Genomic DNA, 18,561 nt, shown 5'->3' on the forward strand with positions numbered 1-18,561 from the left:
TCACTCTCTCATCACTTCACTCACCCCTCTCACCACTCACTCAACCTCTCACCACTCACTCACCCATCCATCACTCACTCACCCTCTCACCACTCACTCACTCTCTCATCACGCACTCAACCTCTCATCAATCACTCACCCCTATCACCACCATCACCCGCTACACTCACCGCATCCCTCTAACCACTGACTCACCCTCTCATCACTCACTCACCCTCTCATCACTCACTCACCCCTCTCACCACTCACCCTCTCACCACTCACTCACCCTCTCATCACTCACTCACCCTCTCACCACTCACTCACCATCTCATCCTCCCCACCACCGCGCCGGTCTGCTCTCCATCCCTCTCCACGCTCGCAGCGCCATCTCTCCCATTCCCTCTCTCTCTCTCCCCATTACTGCCTCTCCCTCCCGCACGCTCCCCTTCACCGCTGCACCCCCTCTCCCTTCTGACCAGCGGATGCTCTCTCTCTCTCCCACTCTCTCTCTCCCACTCTCTCTCTCCCACTCTCTCTCTCTCCCACTCTCTCTCTCCCACTCTCTCTCTGTATCTCTCCCTCCCTCTCTCTTCATCACCGTTCCATTACCGCTCGCTCTCTCTCTCTTCACCGCCTTTTCAGCGCCAATTATCTCTCTCCGCGCTCTCTCTCCGCTCTGTCTGCACTCTCTCTTCGCTCTCTCCAGCACACACCACCGCCACTGGTTGTCTGCCACCACAAAAAGACAAAGATCCCCCGTGTAGCCTTCCACAGACTGTTGGGGCAAGTGTTGTTAGCGAGCACCTATGAATGTCGGCATGGCACACGAGGGGGTGGTCAGCACCACACCCGGCCGCCTTTGTCTCCGCAGCGGTGATGTTTACTACGCACCATACCAGGTACTCGTTTGAGGCTGAGGCGACCTAAGGGAGGCCGAGGACCGGTGTTGGCTGGAACCGAACTCGGGTAGCTGGATTCGTAGCGCAGCGCGCTAACCGATGCGCCACCGCTCCCCACCAAGACACCCACACACAGAGCCACACACAATCACAGTCACACTCACATACAGGCGTGCACCCCCTCTGACTCTCTCTCTCCACCGTACTCTCCCCCCCTCACCCGCACGCTCTCCCCCCCTCACCCGCACGCTCTCCCCCCCCCTCACCCGCACGCTCTCCCCCCCCCTCACCCGCACGCTCTCCCCCCCTCACCCACCGCTCTCCCCCCCTCACCCACACGCTCTCCCCCCCTCACCCGCACGCTCTCCCCCCCCCCTCACCCGCACGCTCTCCCCCCCCCTCACCCGCACGCTCTCCCCCCCCCTCACCCGCACGCTCTCCCCCCCCCACCCGCACGCTCTCCCCCCCCCTCACCCGCACGCTCTCCCCCCCTCACCCGCACGCTCTCTCCCCCCCTCACCCACACGCTCTCCCCCCCTCACCCGCACGCTCTCCCCCCTCACCCGCACGCTCTCCCCCCTCACCCGCACGCTCTCTCCCCCCCTCACCCGCACGCTCTCCTCCCTCACTCGCACGCTCTCTCCCCCTCACCCGCACGCTCTCTCCCCCCTCACCCGCACGCTCTCCCCCCTCACCCGCACGCTCTCCCCCCCTCACCCGCACGCTCTCCCCCCCTCACCCGCACGCTCTCCCCCCCTCACCCGCACGCTCTCTCCCTCCCTCACCCGCACGCTCTCCCCCCTCACCCGCACGCTCTCTCCCTCCCTCACCCGCACGCTCTCCCCCCTCACCCGCACGCTCTCTCCCTCCCTCACCCGCACGCTCTCCCCCCTCACCCGCACGCTCTATCCCTCCCTCACCCGCACGCTCTCCCCCCCTCACCCGCACGCTCTCTCCCTCCCTCACCCGCACGCTCTCCCCCCCTCACCCGCACGCTCTCTCCCTCCCTCACCCGCACGCTCTCCCCCCTCACCCGCACGCTCTCTCCCCCCTCACCCGCACGCTCTCCCCCCTCACCCGCACGCTCTCTCCCTCCCTCACCCGCACGCTCTCCCCCCTCACCCGCACGCTCTCTCCCTCCCTCACCCGCACGCTCTCCCCCCTCACCCGCACGCTCTATCCCTCCCTCACCCGCACGCTCTCCCCCCCTCACCCGCACGCTCTCTCCCTCCCTCACCCGCACGCTCTCCCCCCTCACCCGCACGCTCTCTCCCTCCCTCACCCGCACGCTCTCCCCCCTCACCCGCACGTTCTCTCCCTCCCTCACCCGCACGCTCTCCCCCCTCACCCGCACGCTCTCTCACCCGCACGCTCTCCCCCCCTCACCCGCACGCTCTCTCCCCCCTCACCCGCACGCTCTCCCCCCTCACCCGCACGCTCTCTCCCCCCTCACCCGCACGCTCTCCCCCCTCACCCGCACGCTCTCTCCCTCCCTCACCCGCACGCTCTCCCCCCTCACCCGCACGCTCTCTCCCCCCTCACCCGCACGCTCTCCCCCCTCACCCGCACGCTCTCCCCCCCTCACCCGCACGCTCTCCCCCCTCACCCGCACGCTCTCTCCCCCCTCACCCGCACGCTCTCTCCCCCCTCACCCGCACGCTCTCCCCCCCTCACCCGCACGCTCTCTCCCTCCCTCTGTCGTTCTCTCCCTCTCTCCGCTGTCACGCGCCACGACTCAAGGGCAAGACCCATTGATCGCCGCGAGTTAATGAGGTCCCATTATGATGTGACAAACGAGCACGTGGCCTGGGGGGTGGGCGCGGGGGACCCCTCCCCCACCCCCCTCCCCTAACCCCCCTCTCCTCAACACCCACAGCCTCCTCCCCACCCTCGCTTTCTCCCCCTCTTGTCCCTGTCGCCCTCAACCCCTCCCTTCACCCCCACCCACCATTCCATCCATTTACCCCCCACCTCCGCCGCCCACCGCTATCCCCCCCACCACCACCCATTGGGTCATCGTTCTGTCCCCTAATGATGGTAATAGGTGTGGCACTGCAAGTTACTTTTTTGATGGAATTAAAGAGCGATTTGTGATCGCAGGCCATTGAGGCAGATTCCATCTCCTCAGCAACCTGCGACCACCACCACTCCTTGCAGCATCTCACGGCTCTCCGAACCTCTGAGCAAAGGATGCGGTAAGCCTCCTCATTCTCTGACGTAGGATGCTGTAGCCGATGAGAGTGGGCCTGTCGCTTTTTCTCAGCCAGCCTGAACACCTCTGTCAGCCATGGTCTCTGAAGAGGTCTGCACCGTGTACCCAACGCAGCATTTCCCCTCGACATCAGGAGTGGGGGACAATACCAACCCCAGCCGCAAGCGATGATGAAATTATTGCTTGCAACTTTCATCATCTAGCTGAGACCTGGCCACTATGGGTTTGAATGGGGTCCTGGGTGTACACTCACCACCGAAGTGGACGAATGGCAGGCACATCTTACAGATGACAAATCGATGGTCAGTGGGCAGACCAGCTCTACGGTAGGTCCTGGTGTATAGTACGTAGGCCCGCATCCGCTGTTCTGTCACGATATAGTTCAGCAGGTGTTATTGCTTGGACCCGGCATGCATCCATGATGTTGTGTGGATGCGCCGAATCCGGAACAGCGTGTTGGTAATTACAAGCCCATGGGCGGCACAAAAATCAGCAGCCTCCTACCGTTTTTATTGAGCTGATCTGGCCCATGCCTTACAATCACTACAGACCAGGTGCTAGCAACATGACCAACTCGGGAATTAAATTCCCCCAACAAAATGACTTTAACTCGAAAAGCAACTTTAGTTAGCACATGGGACAGGAGGTCATAGAAGGCATCTGACTCATCGGCCTTTTCTGCATCCCTCCACTGATGTTCGTCTTCGGTGTGGGCATAAGTAACCACGACCACCACTCCTCGCATCTGGTTTATGGGAAGGCGAGCCCAAAGTAGCCTGGGGTTTACAGCTTCCCACACCTCACCGCCACGCTCCCAAGCCCCCTTTCATGCTTTGTTAAAAAGAAGAGCCACTCCCTGTTGTTTGGCAGTCTCCTACCCCGAGTAGAGGACCGTACACCCCTCATAGTGGCAAGAGCCAGAGCCGGTCCACCGGACCTTCTGAATACCACAGACATCCAGGCGATACCAGTCCAGCTACCGACAGAGGAGTGGCAGCCTCTCCTCTGCAGTGAGCGTTGGAACATTCCACGTGGCCACCCATAGCGGCTTTTGTGCTGTTTCTGGAGGAAACTCAACACCACCACCACCACCCCTCAACGCCACCACCACTCAACACCACCACCCCACAACACCAGCACCACTTAACACTACCACTTAACACCACCACCACTCAGCACCACCACTACCACCCCTCAACACCACCATCACCACCACCACCCCTCAACACCACCATCCCTTCCTCCCTTGCATCGCGGTGGCGAGGCGACAGAGTGGGCTGGGAGTCCCTGTACCCAGTGCGCATTCGTAGAAGTAAAAATGTAAACGAGATAAAATCCTGGTCGGGGGAGGGGTTCGCTCAGCCCATCATCCTTCCTTCAAGGGGTCGGTAAAACGGGTACCACGTCGTGAGGAAGTCAACGGTGGTGGCCCTCTGGATATACTCAGCCCCGCCACAGGAATGTGGCATTTTCACCACTGGCTCTGCAGAGCTGTAAACGGGAGGTGAGCACCACTACTGCCTCGATGCTCATTTTAAGGAGCGACCTCGCCCTGACTGCCCTGGTAGTTGCTATGAAGGCGCTGCGTTGATTGGCATTGTTACGGTGGTGAGTGTTGAACGCCTCTGGGAGAGCCGCGTCGACTGGGCGAGGGGAGGGGCGTGGGCGATGGGCGGTGGGGGGTCGCACTTTGCTTGACAGGACATCCTGCAGCTCGCTGGTGGTGAGGATGGGGACGTTGGTATGAGTGGTGAGAGGATGTGGGTAGTTAAGGTGCTGAGTGGTGACGATTATGAGGATGGTGTATCTGGTGAGGGTGGTGTGGGTGGTCAGTGATGATAATGGTACGAATGGTGACAGTGGTGAGGGTGGTGTGATGGGTGAGGGTGGTGTGATGGGTGAGGATGGTGAAGATGATGAGAGTAGTGAGTGAAGAGGATGGTTTGACTGGTGAGTGGTGAGGATGGTGAGAGATGGTGAGGTTGGTGTGATGGGTGATGATGGTGAGAGTGGCCATTCGGTTAAGATCCGCGGAGACCTCGCGCACAGGGTGAGTCCTCACATCCAAGTCACGGACTTTCTCTCGCCTTCCATCCGCGAACACATCCCCGGAGGAACCTTACCGGCCCTCTAAGTGTGTGGGCGCCATGGTGGCGAGATGTTAACTACCTTGCCTGGTATACAGGAGGTCGTGGGTTTGATCCCGACCCTGATGCCAGCTGCTGGATATCTGGAGTTTGCGGTGTCTCTTTCTTTCCGTGGTCTCGTGGATTTTTCTCCGGGTCCTCCGGTTTCCCCCCTCCACATTTAAAATCAACATCACACGTTCAAAACATTTGGCTGTATAACTCTATGGGTCTCTGTGTAACTATATGGTTTGGCTACGTAAGTCTTTTGGTATCTGTGTAACTCTGTGAGTTTCGATGTAACTGCATGAGTTTCTATATAACTCTCTGGGTGTCTATGAATCAATATGCAACTTTGGATCTCTATGTAACTCTATTGGTCTATGTGACCCTATGGGTCTCGATAAATCACTATGTAACTATGGTATCTATTTATGTTCATGTAACTCTATTATTATCTATGTAACTCGATGGGTCTCTGTGAATCACTATGTAACTATTTATATCAATGTAACGCTATGTGTCACCGTGTAACTCTATGGGTCTCTATGCATGACTATGTAACTATGGATCTCTGTGTAACCCTATGGGTCTCTATGTGGCCCATTGGATCTGTATGAACCACTATGTGACTATGACATCTATGCATCATTATGTAACTCTATCGATATATCAGTCAAAAATTGTCGGTTTGTGGCTTTGTGTGTGTTCGCATGCTTGTGAAGGGTTTGTCTCTCCAACGGTGGGGTTTAAGTAAAAAATAAAAATAGCCAGATACCACGCCGTAAGCCCCGCCGTGAGCAAGCGATATTCCTTTCTCACATCCATCAACTTTAAATAAGTTAAATGAGCGATTTAGTGAGATTTTTTTAGCGCTTTCTTTTTATGTATTTACTTATGACGCATGCCAACTCACGCGCCTTTGGTGGGGGGGATGGCCCTTGCCCAGTTGCACACCTTCAGTGGGAGTGAGGGGGACATTTTCTTTCGCGTTAAAAATGCTTTAAAAATACACTAAATGCTGAGCTTAAATCTTCATGTGTGATGTCCCCCCCACCCCGATGCGTGCAGTTACTCATATATACAGTCGCTAGATGCTACCACTATAGGCCGTAGATATTACTGCAGAGCAGCCGGGGAGAACGTGACTGGGGAGGGGGTCAGGGGTAGCAGCCCAGCCCCAGCCTGCCAAGGTGCCACCTCGGCCGGCTGGACAATCTAGGCGAGGCCGGAGGCTCTGCACAGGACTGGGCCTCACCACGCCACTCTGTCAGATGAGTACTTTGTGCTATAGAGTCAGCATGTACTACTGTAGTGATAGCAGGTACCACCACAGTCGGTATGCACTGTTGTAATCATAGCAGGTACAACCACAGTCAGTACGCACTGCTGTTAGATCTTTAAGAGTAGTTTTGAAATATTTTTTTGACCTTGGCAACGCTGGGTACTTCCCGCTAGTTGGATATATAGGTAACTCTTTGAGTCTATATATAACTCTATGGGTCTCTATGGAATTATCTTGGTCTATGTGTAACTCAATGCGTCTCTATTAATCACTATTTAACTATGTATTTCTATGAAACTCTACGTAACAATATAGTTCTCGTTATAACGATGGTTCTCTGTGTAACTCTCTGTGGGTATCTATGTTACTCTATGGGTCTTTGTGTAAGTCTATGGGTCTCTATGAAACACAATGGAATGATGGATCTCCATTTAACTCTATGTAACGATATTGTTATCTATGCAATTATATGGGTATATATTTAACTTTATCAGTCTGTGTAACTCTATGGGTCTCTATGAAATCTATGGATCTCTGTGTAACTCTATGAATCACTACGTAACTATCGATGTAAATGGAACTCTATGGGTCTATATGTAACTCTATTGGTCTCTGAATCACTATGTAACTATGGATATCTGTGTAACTCTATGGGTCTCTGTGTTACTCTATGTTTCCCCGTGTAACTCATTGGGTCTCTATGAATCACTATTTAACAATGGATCTCAATGTAACTCTCTGGGTCTCTATATAACTCTATGGGTCTCTATGCAACTCTATGGGTCTCTATATAACTCTATGGGTCTCTATGCAACTCTATGGGTCTCTATGGGTCTCTATAGAACTCTATGGGTCTCTATGCAACTCTATGGGTCTCTGTGTGAAACTCGACAGAGCTGCCATGCGGGACGGGACAGCCCTCGCGCGTGCGGCGGGAGGAGTGACGTCGCCCCCTCGTGGCGCTGACCGGAACCACGCGCAGGATGAGAGAACGGGGACGCGGGGATGATACTTGGTGAGGAGGGTGAGGGTATGGGGTGAGGGGAAGCAGGGTACGGGGTCAAGAGGGTCCGGGGTGAGGACGGGGAGGGTACGGGGTGAGGGCAGAAGGTGCCGTGGCTGCTGCTGCGTGTGGGTGAGCTGGTGAGGATTTGGTGAGGCACGCTGGATGGAGCGGTGGTTCGCGCTACGCTGCGCTACGAACCCGGTGACTCGAGTTAAATTCACGCTCACGGCCACCAAACACCGGTGACGATTGTGTGAACCGGTCCTGGCCCTCCCCTAGGTATACTCAGCCTCAAATGAGTACCTGGTGCGGTGTGCCAACATCGCCACTCGAGAGACAAATGCGGCCGGACGTGCCGGCCTTCATAGGTGCTCGCCAACAGCACTTTCCCCAACAGTCTGTTAAGGTTATCCTGGTACCTCACCACTACTTTCACCAGCTCACCACCAACCACCACAACCTCACCACCAGTCACACCGCCTCACCACGACCCGCAGCACCTCACCACCATCTCACCATCCACCACCACCCCACCACCACGCACCAAACCATGACCTTACCACGACCTCCACTGAATTTCCCACCACCACCTCACCACCACTCACCACACCTTACCACGACCTCCACTGAATTTCCCACCACCACCTCGTCTCCCACCGAAGCTCGTGACCTTGAGGAGGCGGCGCTCCCCCGATGCGTGGACGTCGAGGGATGAGCTTTACCATGGCTCGCCAGGGGAAGGCGGCCCAGCAAAGTGTGCACTAATCGCCATCTGTTTCCATTTGTACGGAGACAGAGTGTTACCCCCTCGTGTAAGCTTTCCTCTCCGCAACAATTACAGAGGTGCTCGCGAACAGCACTGTGCTCGTGTTGCTAGCGAGCACCTCTGTAAATGTTGTGGGTTTACTTTCCAACACATAGATGTGCTGTACTAATAACGAATTGGCATGTTTTGTTTACGCGACAAACCTTACTGATTGTCTGTGTCGGATGGTGGCGGGTTTATTGACGCATTTATATTTATGCGATCTGACCCGAAACAACATCTATCGTGGATAATGTTTCGCAAAGCCCTACAACCATTACTACAACTACGTGTTAAGCTTTCCTTTTCACGTGTATAAACACATTCCTGCGGAGGAAGCTGGTAGGAACGTTGGGTTGCTCGGTCAATGGCCAGGGTCTACGGCGGCGTGGTGTATTCCGCAAATATGCCCGACTGTGAGGGCGGGCACAAGCCGGCGTGAGTAGGTTAAACGTTGAGTTTTATAGGGACACCACGGGTGACCAGCCCCTCCCCACCCAGCCCCACCCCTCCCACCCCCCACCCAGCCCCACCCTCCCCACTCAGCCCCTCCCCACCCAGCCCCTCCCTCCCCATCCAGCCCCTCCCTGCACGACGGACGGACGGACACAATTACCCCCTGTGGGCTGGTGTAACCAGGAGGTTCCTACCAGTACAATAACAACAATGAACACAACTCGTTATACGTCGTCTGACAAGCGGTCCCGCGACTCTCAGCATGGCCCTCAAGAGCCACAGTCCGGGTCCGTCTCCGACAACCGAAGGGCTCCCTGGGCGAGACGCCCTTGGGCAGGCCGCCTCGTTGTCTGCCAGCGAGCTGTCGTCTCGAGCGGCACTGCCTTCATCGCCGCGTCTGGCATCCCGCAGCCGACGTTAAAGACCGCGTGACGGCATTCGCAAAGAGCGAACCACTAGTGTGTGTGTGGCCTGCCTGGGTTTGCGGGTTGTCCGAGCTTGACGGCCGCACCTAAAACTATTTTGGATTTTACCGGGTGAGGCCCACCACTGGGCTGCCACGTCGCTCGATTCGCAAGCGACCTGGCTATCACAAATGATAGCTCAGCGAAGTGGCTTATCGTCATCGTGTGGAAAATTTGCCGAGGCAGACAAATACTCTGTGCGTACGTTGAGAGTATTTGAAAAACCAGAGGACCCAGAGGAAAAATCCACGCGACCGCGGGGAGAGACACGCAAACTCCAAATATATAGCAGGCGTCAGGGTATGGATAGAACCCAACGACCTCATGTGTACCAGGTGAGGTAGTTAACATATCCTAGCCACACGCAAACTCCAAATATACAGCAGGGGTTAGGGTTGCGATGGAACCCACGACCTCCTGTGTACCAGGCGAGGTAGTTAACATCTCCTAGCCACCCGTAGCGCACACGGTTGCCATATAAATCACTCTGCCTGGAGATGCCGCTGCTGCGTTGGCAGTGGTGCACAAGCACAGCACTGTGGCTTTAAAATAAAATATATGACAGATGACGTTTCGGGCAATGGCCCTTCCTCATATCACAGGCATGAAGAAGCACCATCGCCCGAAACGTCGTCTATTATATAAATATTTCCTTTGTAGGGCAGCTGCAATTGTCAACACACAACAGCGCATTTTAAAAACTAGATTGAAAACTAATTTCTTTGTAACTTCTTTTAGTTTGTTGTCTCTCCCCACACCTTCGATTGGCGCAGTTGGCTACGTACGGTGCGGAAGAAGTTCAAAATACATACATAGACTATCACAGAGACCCATAGACTCATAGAGAGACCCATTGCTTGTTGTCCTTCCCCCACACCTCCAATGAGCGTGGTTGGCTACGTTCAGGGTGTGGGGGGTTCAACAAACGTACAGAAATCATCACCCCCTACTGATGAGACAACTTGGCACGACCCTACTGAGCAAAATTGCCCCACCATAGAATTCACTCCTTCCCATCATAACCAATTTCCATCATCATCGTCATCATCTTTTTCCCCCAAGCTCACGATAATAACCTCGCTCAATTCAACAGACCTGCTTCTCTCTTACCGATTACAACTTTGATAATATGGCAGTACTATTTATTGCTGGCCGTTCATCATTTTGGGTTTTTGAGAGGAGCCATAATGGCCCCGTCAAGTTCACAGCCGGGACCCGTGAACTTCACATCCGGGTCCCGTGAACTTCACATCCGGGTCCTGTGAAGTTCACATCCGGGTCCCGTGAACTTGACATCCGGGCCCTGTGAAGCTCACAGCCCTTGCCGTCTCTACTGTAAACCCCCTGGGGGTTTTTCCGGCGTTTCCGGATCAGTAAGATGTGCATCCCATTAGGCTGGGGCTATATTCTCGGGTCCAGTGGAGGCGAGCTATTCACTACCTCACCTGGTTTACAGGAGGGCGTGGGTTCAATCCCAACCCTGACGCCTGCTGCTATATATTTGGAGTTTGCATGTCTCCCTCCCCGTGGTCGCGTGGATTCTTCTCCGGGTCCTCCGGGTTTCCCCTCCACATTTAGAAAAAACGTGCGTTTAGAGTATTTGGTGGCTATAAATTTCCACATGATGAGCCGCTTCCCTGAGCTGTCATTTGTGGCCAGGTCGCTTCTGAAGAAGAGCTATAGAGCTCACTTCATAATTAAACATTGGTGATTTTTTCCTCTCTATTGCCCACTCACTTCCCACCCCTCGCCTCAATCCCTTTCCCCTTCCCTATAGTAATCCCCAAGTACCCCTCTATCATGGTCATTCCTCAATACCTTGCACGCCCCTGCCATCTCAACAATTCCATTCTGTCACCGGGTTTTTTTATTATGTCAAGCGGCCTTGAACGAAGGCGCTCTATAAATATCAAATTATATTGGATCAGAATGATGCGCATCCTGGGTTGCGTTCAATGGGCAGATCTCAGCTGTTCATGAACGGTGTGCGAGAGCTCTGAGAGTTCAGGGCCCCTTGATCACATATGCTACAGGCCCCACACGAGTTTAATACAGGTAGGAACAACAGTTCCTCCCTGCCCACCAGGGATTATTTCTGTCGTGCATAGCCCCTCCCAAACATGTACGCTCCCGGATTGGATGAAGTGTGTCACGTGACCGCGAGCTTTCTGTCGTGCACGAATGCGCTGTCCAACCAAGTTGCTACCTGCCCACTCCGAAGGAACGTGTTTCGGCACTATCCAGTCAACACAACCGCGATTGGTGTGTAAGGAAGCCTGATGGCGATGGTCTGTACCATTGTCGGCCTTAATAGAGTTTCGCCCACAGCACTTCTCGCGCCAATAGATTATTTTGTATTTCACCAGGTAAGGCTACCACTGAGCTATCACAAATTACCTGGCTATCACAAATTATAGCTTATCACGTGGAAATGTGTCGTAAGCAGCCAAATGCGCTAAACGCGTGAAGTTGATTCTAAATATGGGGGGAAAAACCGGAGGACCCAGAGAAAAATCTACGCTACCGCGGGGAGCGAGAAAGACACCGCAAACTCCAAATATACAGCAGCAGGCGTCAAGTTCGTGATCGAACCCACAACCTTCTGCATACCAGGCGAGGGAGTTAACATCTCATGGCCACCGCGGTGACTCCGCGTTTTTTTTCGTGTTCCAGCTTTGTCTGACGTTTCGCTCCACGTGCCTGGGAGCTTCGAGGATATCGCGGCCTGTCCGCGTCGCATGTGGGGCTACGGTGACGTCACAATGCTCTAATTGCCGCTCCGACTCAACGAGGGGGGGGGGGGTGAAACGGAGACACACAGAGAGCAACACTGTCCCCCTGTATTCCAGGGGTCCGTCAAACACTACGCAGCCCAACCCTGACATCCTCAGTCACTCAACGGAGGGTTATCAACAACTTCCCCTATCACCACCACCACCACCATCGACAACATCATCATCCACCTCCTACCATCACAATCCTTCTCCTGCCCAACCGTCACCCTGCTGCTGCTGCCATCGCTGCTCATGTGGGATCCTCCACCATGCCCAGGGGATGCAAAGCCTCGTCCCCAAGCAGCCACCTGCCCAGCGTGTAGAGCGCCGCCGGGTACCAGTGCAGACCGCCACAGCCGTCACCGCCGCCACAGCCATCACCGCTACCACCGCCGCCGCTGCTGTTCGCGGGCAGCGCCGCCGCGTCCGGCACCGTCAGCGGCAGGAGAAGGCCGTGCAGCGCGAGCACGGCGCGCATCGGCGCCAGGGCCCAGTGGGCCAGCTCGTGGCGCTCCGTGGCGGCGTAGCACGAGGCGAGGACCCCCTCCACCACGATGGTGCCGTGCGCCGTGGCGGGCGCGTACAGAGCCGCGGGCATTGCCGCCTCCCGCACGCGCTCGACGCGCGCCGCTTGGAGCAGCCGCCTCTTCCGTGGCGACGCTCCACCTCCTCCACCTCCTCCTCCGTCTCCCGCTCGCCCCGCCGCCACCGTGGCCACGTAGACGTAGTGGCCCGCCCGCACGCCGCTGGCGAAGCGCGCCGCGAAGGGCCCTGCGGGCGACTCGGCGGCGAAGAGGAGGTGCGCCGGCGTGAGCAGCAGCGAGCGCCGTGGCCGCAGCGTCTCGACGGCCACGAGGCGCGCGCGCTCCCGCGGCCGCGCATCCAGGAAGGCCACGAAGTCGCTGAAGAAGGGGCCGCGCGCCGGCGACGCGGGGTCCCCGACGAGGACGCGGTCGCCCTGACGCAGGTCGCCCACACGGCGCGTGCGGCCGTCCTCGAGGAGGGCGCGAGCGGCGCCTGGGAAGCAGCCACCGGCGCGCGCAGCCGCTGAGTCGTCTGCGTCACAAAGGCAACGGTGAGTCCCTCACCCTTCGCCCCTCGCCTCCCCCACCTCTCCGCCCACACATAGCCTGAGCAGGCACTGTTAGAGGGGCAACTACCGCTGTATGAAGGTTGGGAACGGCGCGCCAAAGGGTGGGTGAGTGACCAGCACCACCACCATCACACACGCCCCGGCCGACTTTGAAGCAGAAATCTGAATATTTATTTGCACTGGAAGAATCCGATGAGCTATGAAGCTCTTTTTGGCGGATGTCCAGTCGGGGCACAGGGTAAGAGCGTTACAACAGCAAGCAATGCAAAACAACACGATCGGTCTAGTCCGCTCCCGGCTTTGCCACCTGCCCACAATGCCGATGGTTTACTATCCACGCACCGCACAAGGTACTCATTTAATGCGGAGCCGACCTACGGGGCAGCTCCAGGAGCGGTCGAGAAATTCGTCATCGATGTTGGTCGTGAGCGGGAATCGAACTCAGGTCGTAGCAGAATGCGGTCACCTCTACGCTTCCGTGCCACAAAGAAATAGATCTCTGGTATAGCCTTCACAGACTGTTGGGGCAAGTGCTGTGAGCGAGCACCTATCTAGGCTGGCACGGCACAAAAGGGTGGCCAGCACCACACCAGGTACTCGTTTGAGGCTGAGTCGACCTAGATGAGGCCCAGGACCGGTTCAAATAATCGTCCCTCGTGTTGGCCGTGAGCGGGAATAAAACACAAACACAACCACACGCATACATACAGCAAACATTTAGAACGCCGGAACCGCACGTGCTGTGCAAAACACGGGAAATGTTAATTATAGTGGCGGTGGCTACGCTGCTGCACGTGGCTGCCTGTAGTCCAGCACCGTGAAGGCAACAGCGAGGGTTGATGGATCCCGCACAGACGCTGTTGGAAACTCCCAATGTGTGGATTTCGTGGACGCTGCCATACCGGGCCTAGCCAGCAGATGACGGTACAGCATTGTGTGAATACGCTTGCCGAATCAAACCCACACACACACACAGCGCCCAAGTCGGGAACCGGACCGACGAGCTTAGCGCCCCTGGGGCACGAGTGCCACCACTGCGATGCCGATTTAAATTTTATTTTACCAGTAAAGTCCCACTGAGCGAAATCACTTTTTTTCAGAAGCGATCAGGCCACGAATGATAGCGTAAACATTTGGTTCATCATCGAATGGAAATGTACAGCCAAATACTCTAAACGCGTGATGTTGTTTCTAAATGTGGACGGAAGCAACCGGATGACCCGAGTAAATTCCACGCGACCACGAGAGAGAGAGAGAGAGACACGCAAACTCCGAATATTCAGCAGCAGGCGTCAGGGTCGGCATCGAACACACGACCTCCTGCAAACCAGGCGAGGAAGTTAACATCTCATAGCCACCGTGGCGTCATGCCAGTCCAGCGTCGTTCACGCCTGCGGACAATAATTGCCCAAGTTCTGTAAACCCCTTGCGTTAGTTCACAATTATTAGCCACGACTTCGACAGTGCTGTTTGTTTCTGGCCGCCTCATGTGTTTGGACATTCAGGTCCTGTGCTCTTGAGCAACTGTGTTCGAGTTCGCGTCCTTGCTCCACATTTAGAAGCGTGCGGTGAGATGATTTGGATGGTTCTGCTGCTAAAAAACTCAAGTGATGGTACCACTTGGTTGAGCTGCCATTATTTGTCATGGGCAGGTCGCTTCTGGAAAACAAGTAAAGACCTCAGTGGGCTTCTGCTTGGTAGGATGGGGATGGTTTAGTGTTGTACGTGTTTGGGTGATGTGTTTACCTTTGTGTAACACGGAAGCTTTCGCGACCAATATCATCTATAAGAGGTTTTTTGGGGGGGAGGTTGGGTTAGATCACGTAAATATATAAACGTGTCGTTAAAACCCGCTACCACCCGACGCAGCCAACTAATAAGGGTTGTCACGTGAACAGAACGTGCCAATTCGTCACTAGTACAGCACACCGGTGTGTTGGAGAGCCAAGCCACAACATTTACAATCTGAGTACGACGTTTCGCTAGTAATTACAACTATCTTGATCAGGCGACAGCCAGATTTGTGTAGAAGTCCAACTGTTTCATTCCTTATCCAGAGGAGTAGATGTGGTGACCACACTTCTGCACTCTTGAGCTGCACGATCGCTGCTGTCGCCGTCCGGGCTTCAGGTACGGGTTTTCCTCCGTGTCTCCATGGCCACTTCCGACACAAAATGTAGTGGGTTTTACGGAAGGCGGTGACGAATCTTTGGAGGCAACGCATTTATTCAATAACGCTACACGTACGGCACGTAACTTTTCACAAGGACAACGGCCCTTCTGACTACTTCCTGGGGAGGTACGGCCTCCGGGCTTGTGTGCCCTGTCACGGGGCTACGGGCTCTCAGTCCTCCTGCTACGGGTGCCCTAGGGGAGGCTGCACTGACCCTACCCAGCCAAGGTGCGTGTCCCGACCACTGGCCCACTCGGACCCGGCCCTTACAAGGAGGTCGGGGCCGGGGGTTCCCAGGGTCTCACCACTGGCCCACAATCCCGGCCCTTACACGGGCAGCGGGGCTAGGGGTCTCAGGGTTCTAAGCTGGCTGGTCTTCGGCTTTGGTCCTGGACTGGCCCCGGACCCTTCTAGAGGTCCGGCTTTTATACACAGCATCGGTGTGTCAGACCCTGGCCACGCCTCCCTTCCAGAGAGTTCCAGGGGGGTCTCGGGGGATTCTAGGACACCCCGCAGCCCCCTCCTGCTTTGGGTCTGGGGAATGGAGCGACCCACATGCCGGTGCAAGTTACTGCCCCTGATGGGCCGTGTCTGCTACTGCAGGTAAGTGCACGCAGCCCATTTACAGCGCTACAGTAGTAACGTTCTTACCCCGTGCGCCTTACTGGACATCTGTTAAAAAAATATATTCATAGCCCATCGGATTTCTCCTCAAGTATTAATACTGATTCTGAATATCAGTGCCCCTAGCAATGCCCCTAGCACTGCTGTTCACACGAGAGGGTGGGTGGCCAGCACCACGTCCGACCGCATTTTATCTCCCAAGTGGCGATGTTTTACACACGCACCGGGTACTCATTCCTGATTGACTATTGCACGGCTGTGACGTCACCGCCCACATCTGTGTAGTGATGTCACTCGAACCCCCCCCCCCCCGCCATTCACCCTCTACCCCAAGCCATGTAACCCGCATAATCTATACAATGGAAACGATGCGTCAATGTGACATGAAGGTTAATGTAAAGATGAATAAAGCAACAAACATATTTCAAACTGTATTACGATACGAAAAGCTTTGCTGGCTGTTTGGACGTCTGGACTTCCCGGAGTGAGGGACCAACAGTTACGTTCAAAGTCCGTAAAAAAAGCACTACTTACCAATCAACCCGTGTCCACTCTGGCCTCTATATGGGGCTCTGAACGAGGGCCATTGCCCCAGAAACGTCGCCTATTACAAGTATACAGTATATAGTATACAGTATATAGTGTGCAGTGTACACATACGGCAAGTCCACGGTTAACGCGTGATGTTTACATTACAACGCGTTTTCGCTATAACGCGGTGGTTCTGCCATTCGGGAACATTTTTCGCACAACACTGAACGCGCCCCATTATAACGCAGAACGCGTCTCGTTATAATGCGGTTTCTGACGAACGACTTTCTTGAGCTGCGCGGCTGAGCAGTTTGATACAAATACGTCGCATGATACAGTAACGTTCGTACTGTATGTAGCCAACCATGCCAATCAGAAGTGCGGTGGGGGAAGGACAACAAACTAAACACAAACATAATTTGTCTCGCCATCTCACCATGTGTGCAGAGTAGTAGTACATCGGATTTCGCCGAACGTTATCGTTACATTATGGTGAATTTGATATTCGCTTGACGCGGCACTTTTTCAGGAACCAATCTACCGCATTAAACGAGAAGCTGGGCCATATACGATATCAATAGACTCCTCTACTTACGAACATTCGACTTGTGAAATGTTAGAGGTAGTCGTAAGTTCAACCGCCGCGAAATACTGTAGATGGCGGTGGTGGCATCTACATCTGTAGAACATGAAGGCACCAGTGGCATCTACATCTACAGGGGATTATACAACTTTTAAAGCAATTCCCCGTGTTGAGTGTACATGCCGTACAACGTGTTTGGAATTAACAGGAGTAAAGTTGGACTTACGAACAAATCGACTCACCTCTGGGTCCTCACTCGTTCATAAGTAGAGAAGTCCCTACATACGAATACCACTGTGTGACGTCACAGCCCAGGTCACAAACAAAGACAATGACAAAGATCTCCCTTATAGCCTTAACAGACTGTGGGGACAAGTGATGTAAGCAAGCACCTATAAAGGCCGGCACGACACACGAGAGAGTGGGTGACCAACACCACGCCCGGCCGCCTTTGTCTCCCTATTGGCGATGTTTACACACCGCACCAGGTACCCATTTGAGTCTGAGTCAACCTAGGGGAGGCCCAGGACCGGTTCAGATAATCGTCACTGGTGTTGGCCGTGAGCGGGAATCGAACCGCTACACTACCCCTCTCCACGTCACACACACACACGCGTGCGCGAGCGAGCCCTACCGGCCTTGACGGAGCAGTGCACGTGGCCCTTGGACTCGTAGTGGACCCAGTCGAATCCCGCCTCGGCCGCGAGTCGCGCCAGCATGCCGTACTTGGCACGGTCGCGATCCGATGTGGTGATGTCCACGGCGCGCCCCTCGTAGTGCAGCGACTCGTCCGCGTGGTGGCCGTCCTCGTCCCAGCCCTCGGTCACGCGCAGCTTCACGCCGGGCCACTGGTTCATCACCGAGATGGCGAGCGAGTTGAGACAGTCCTTGCAGCGCTTGCGGGGCAAAAGCGACAAAAGGCAGAGAAGTCCGTCATCCCGTCGTCCCCTCGTGTAGCTGCTCCCGGGCTTACCGAGGGAAAAGTGCAGTCAGCGAGTGGAAGCTACGAAGGCCGGGCACGGCGGCACAACCAGGGTAGTGGTGTAGCAAACACCGCGCTCGCCCGTCTTTGTCTCCCTCGTGCTGCCGATATTTACACATTGTACCAGGTGCAAAACAGCAACAACAGCAACAACCGTCGTTCACCACTAAGTGGAGGTGACGTCACCACGGTGCTTGCGCCATGGGTTGACTGACTGAGACGGCTGGGAGATGCACCAGCTGTGCTCGCCACTGTGCCAACTCTCCGTGTTTTATCCGCCCGGCGCTCCGCTCGTTGTTGTGAGTGTCGCTCCTCTGTCCTCCGTTGTTGTTGGAGGGCGACTGCCTCCAACTCCCCAACAGCGTCCTTCACGAACATCCTCAAAGTCCAATCAGCTCCACATTCTCCTGTACCATATCAGTCCATGTCTTCGCTAGCCCGTGCTGTGCCCATTTAACTCCATCTATCTGGCCGGCCAGAAGCTGCTTGGGCATGCGGCGACTGGGCATGTGGACTACTTGACCCAGCCAGCGCAGGCTCACTTGCCGGAGGAGCTCACCGATGGG

The 18,561-nt window shown here is 55.4% G+C and overlaps 2 protein-coding genes across 2 annotated transcripts in view; both read right to left on the minus strand.

Moving 5' to 3' along the window:
• The window catches only part of LOC133349861 (RING finger protein 32-like), a 28,539-nt gene extending 16,286 nt beyond the window's left edge, over positions 1–12,253 (minus strand). The window contains 2 exon segments of the mRNA XM_061563666.1: positions 9,027–9,168; positions 12,237–12,253. Coding sequence (XP_061419650.1) covers positions 9,027–9,168; positions 12,237–12,253 — 159 coding nt within the window.
• Positions 10,991–18,561, minus strand: part of LOC133349862 (indian hedgehog protein-like) — a 116,363-nt gene continuing 108,792 nt past the window's right edge. Inside the window, exons 2-3 of the mRNA XM_061563667.1 lie at positions 17,648–17,909; positions 10,991–13,065 (exon numbers count right to left, since the gene is read on the minus strand). Coding sequence (XP_061419651.1) covers positions 12,260–13,065; positions 17,648–17,909 — 1,068 coding nt within the window. The 3' untranslated portion in view covers positions 10,991–12,259. The remainder of the gene's footprint in view (positions 13,066–17,647; positions 17,910–18,561) is intronic.

This window comes from Lethenteron reissneri, chromosome 31 (assembly GCF_015708825.2).
Source record: "Lethenteron reissneri isolate LAM-NWPU_2019-01 chromosome 31, ASM1570882v1, whole genome shotgun sequence".
Taxonomy (NCBI): Eukaryota; Metazoa; Chordata; class Hyperoartia; order Petromyzontiformes; family Petromyzontidae; genus Lethenteron; species Lethenteron reissneri.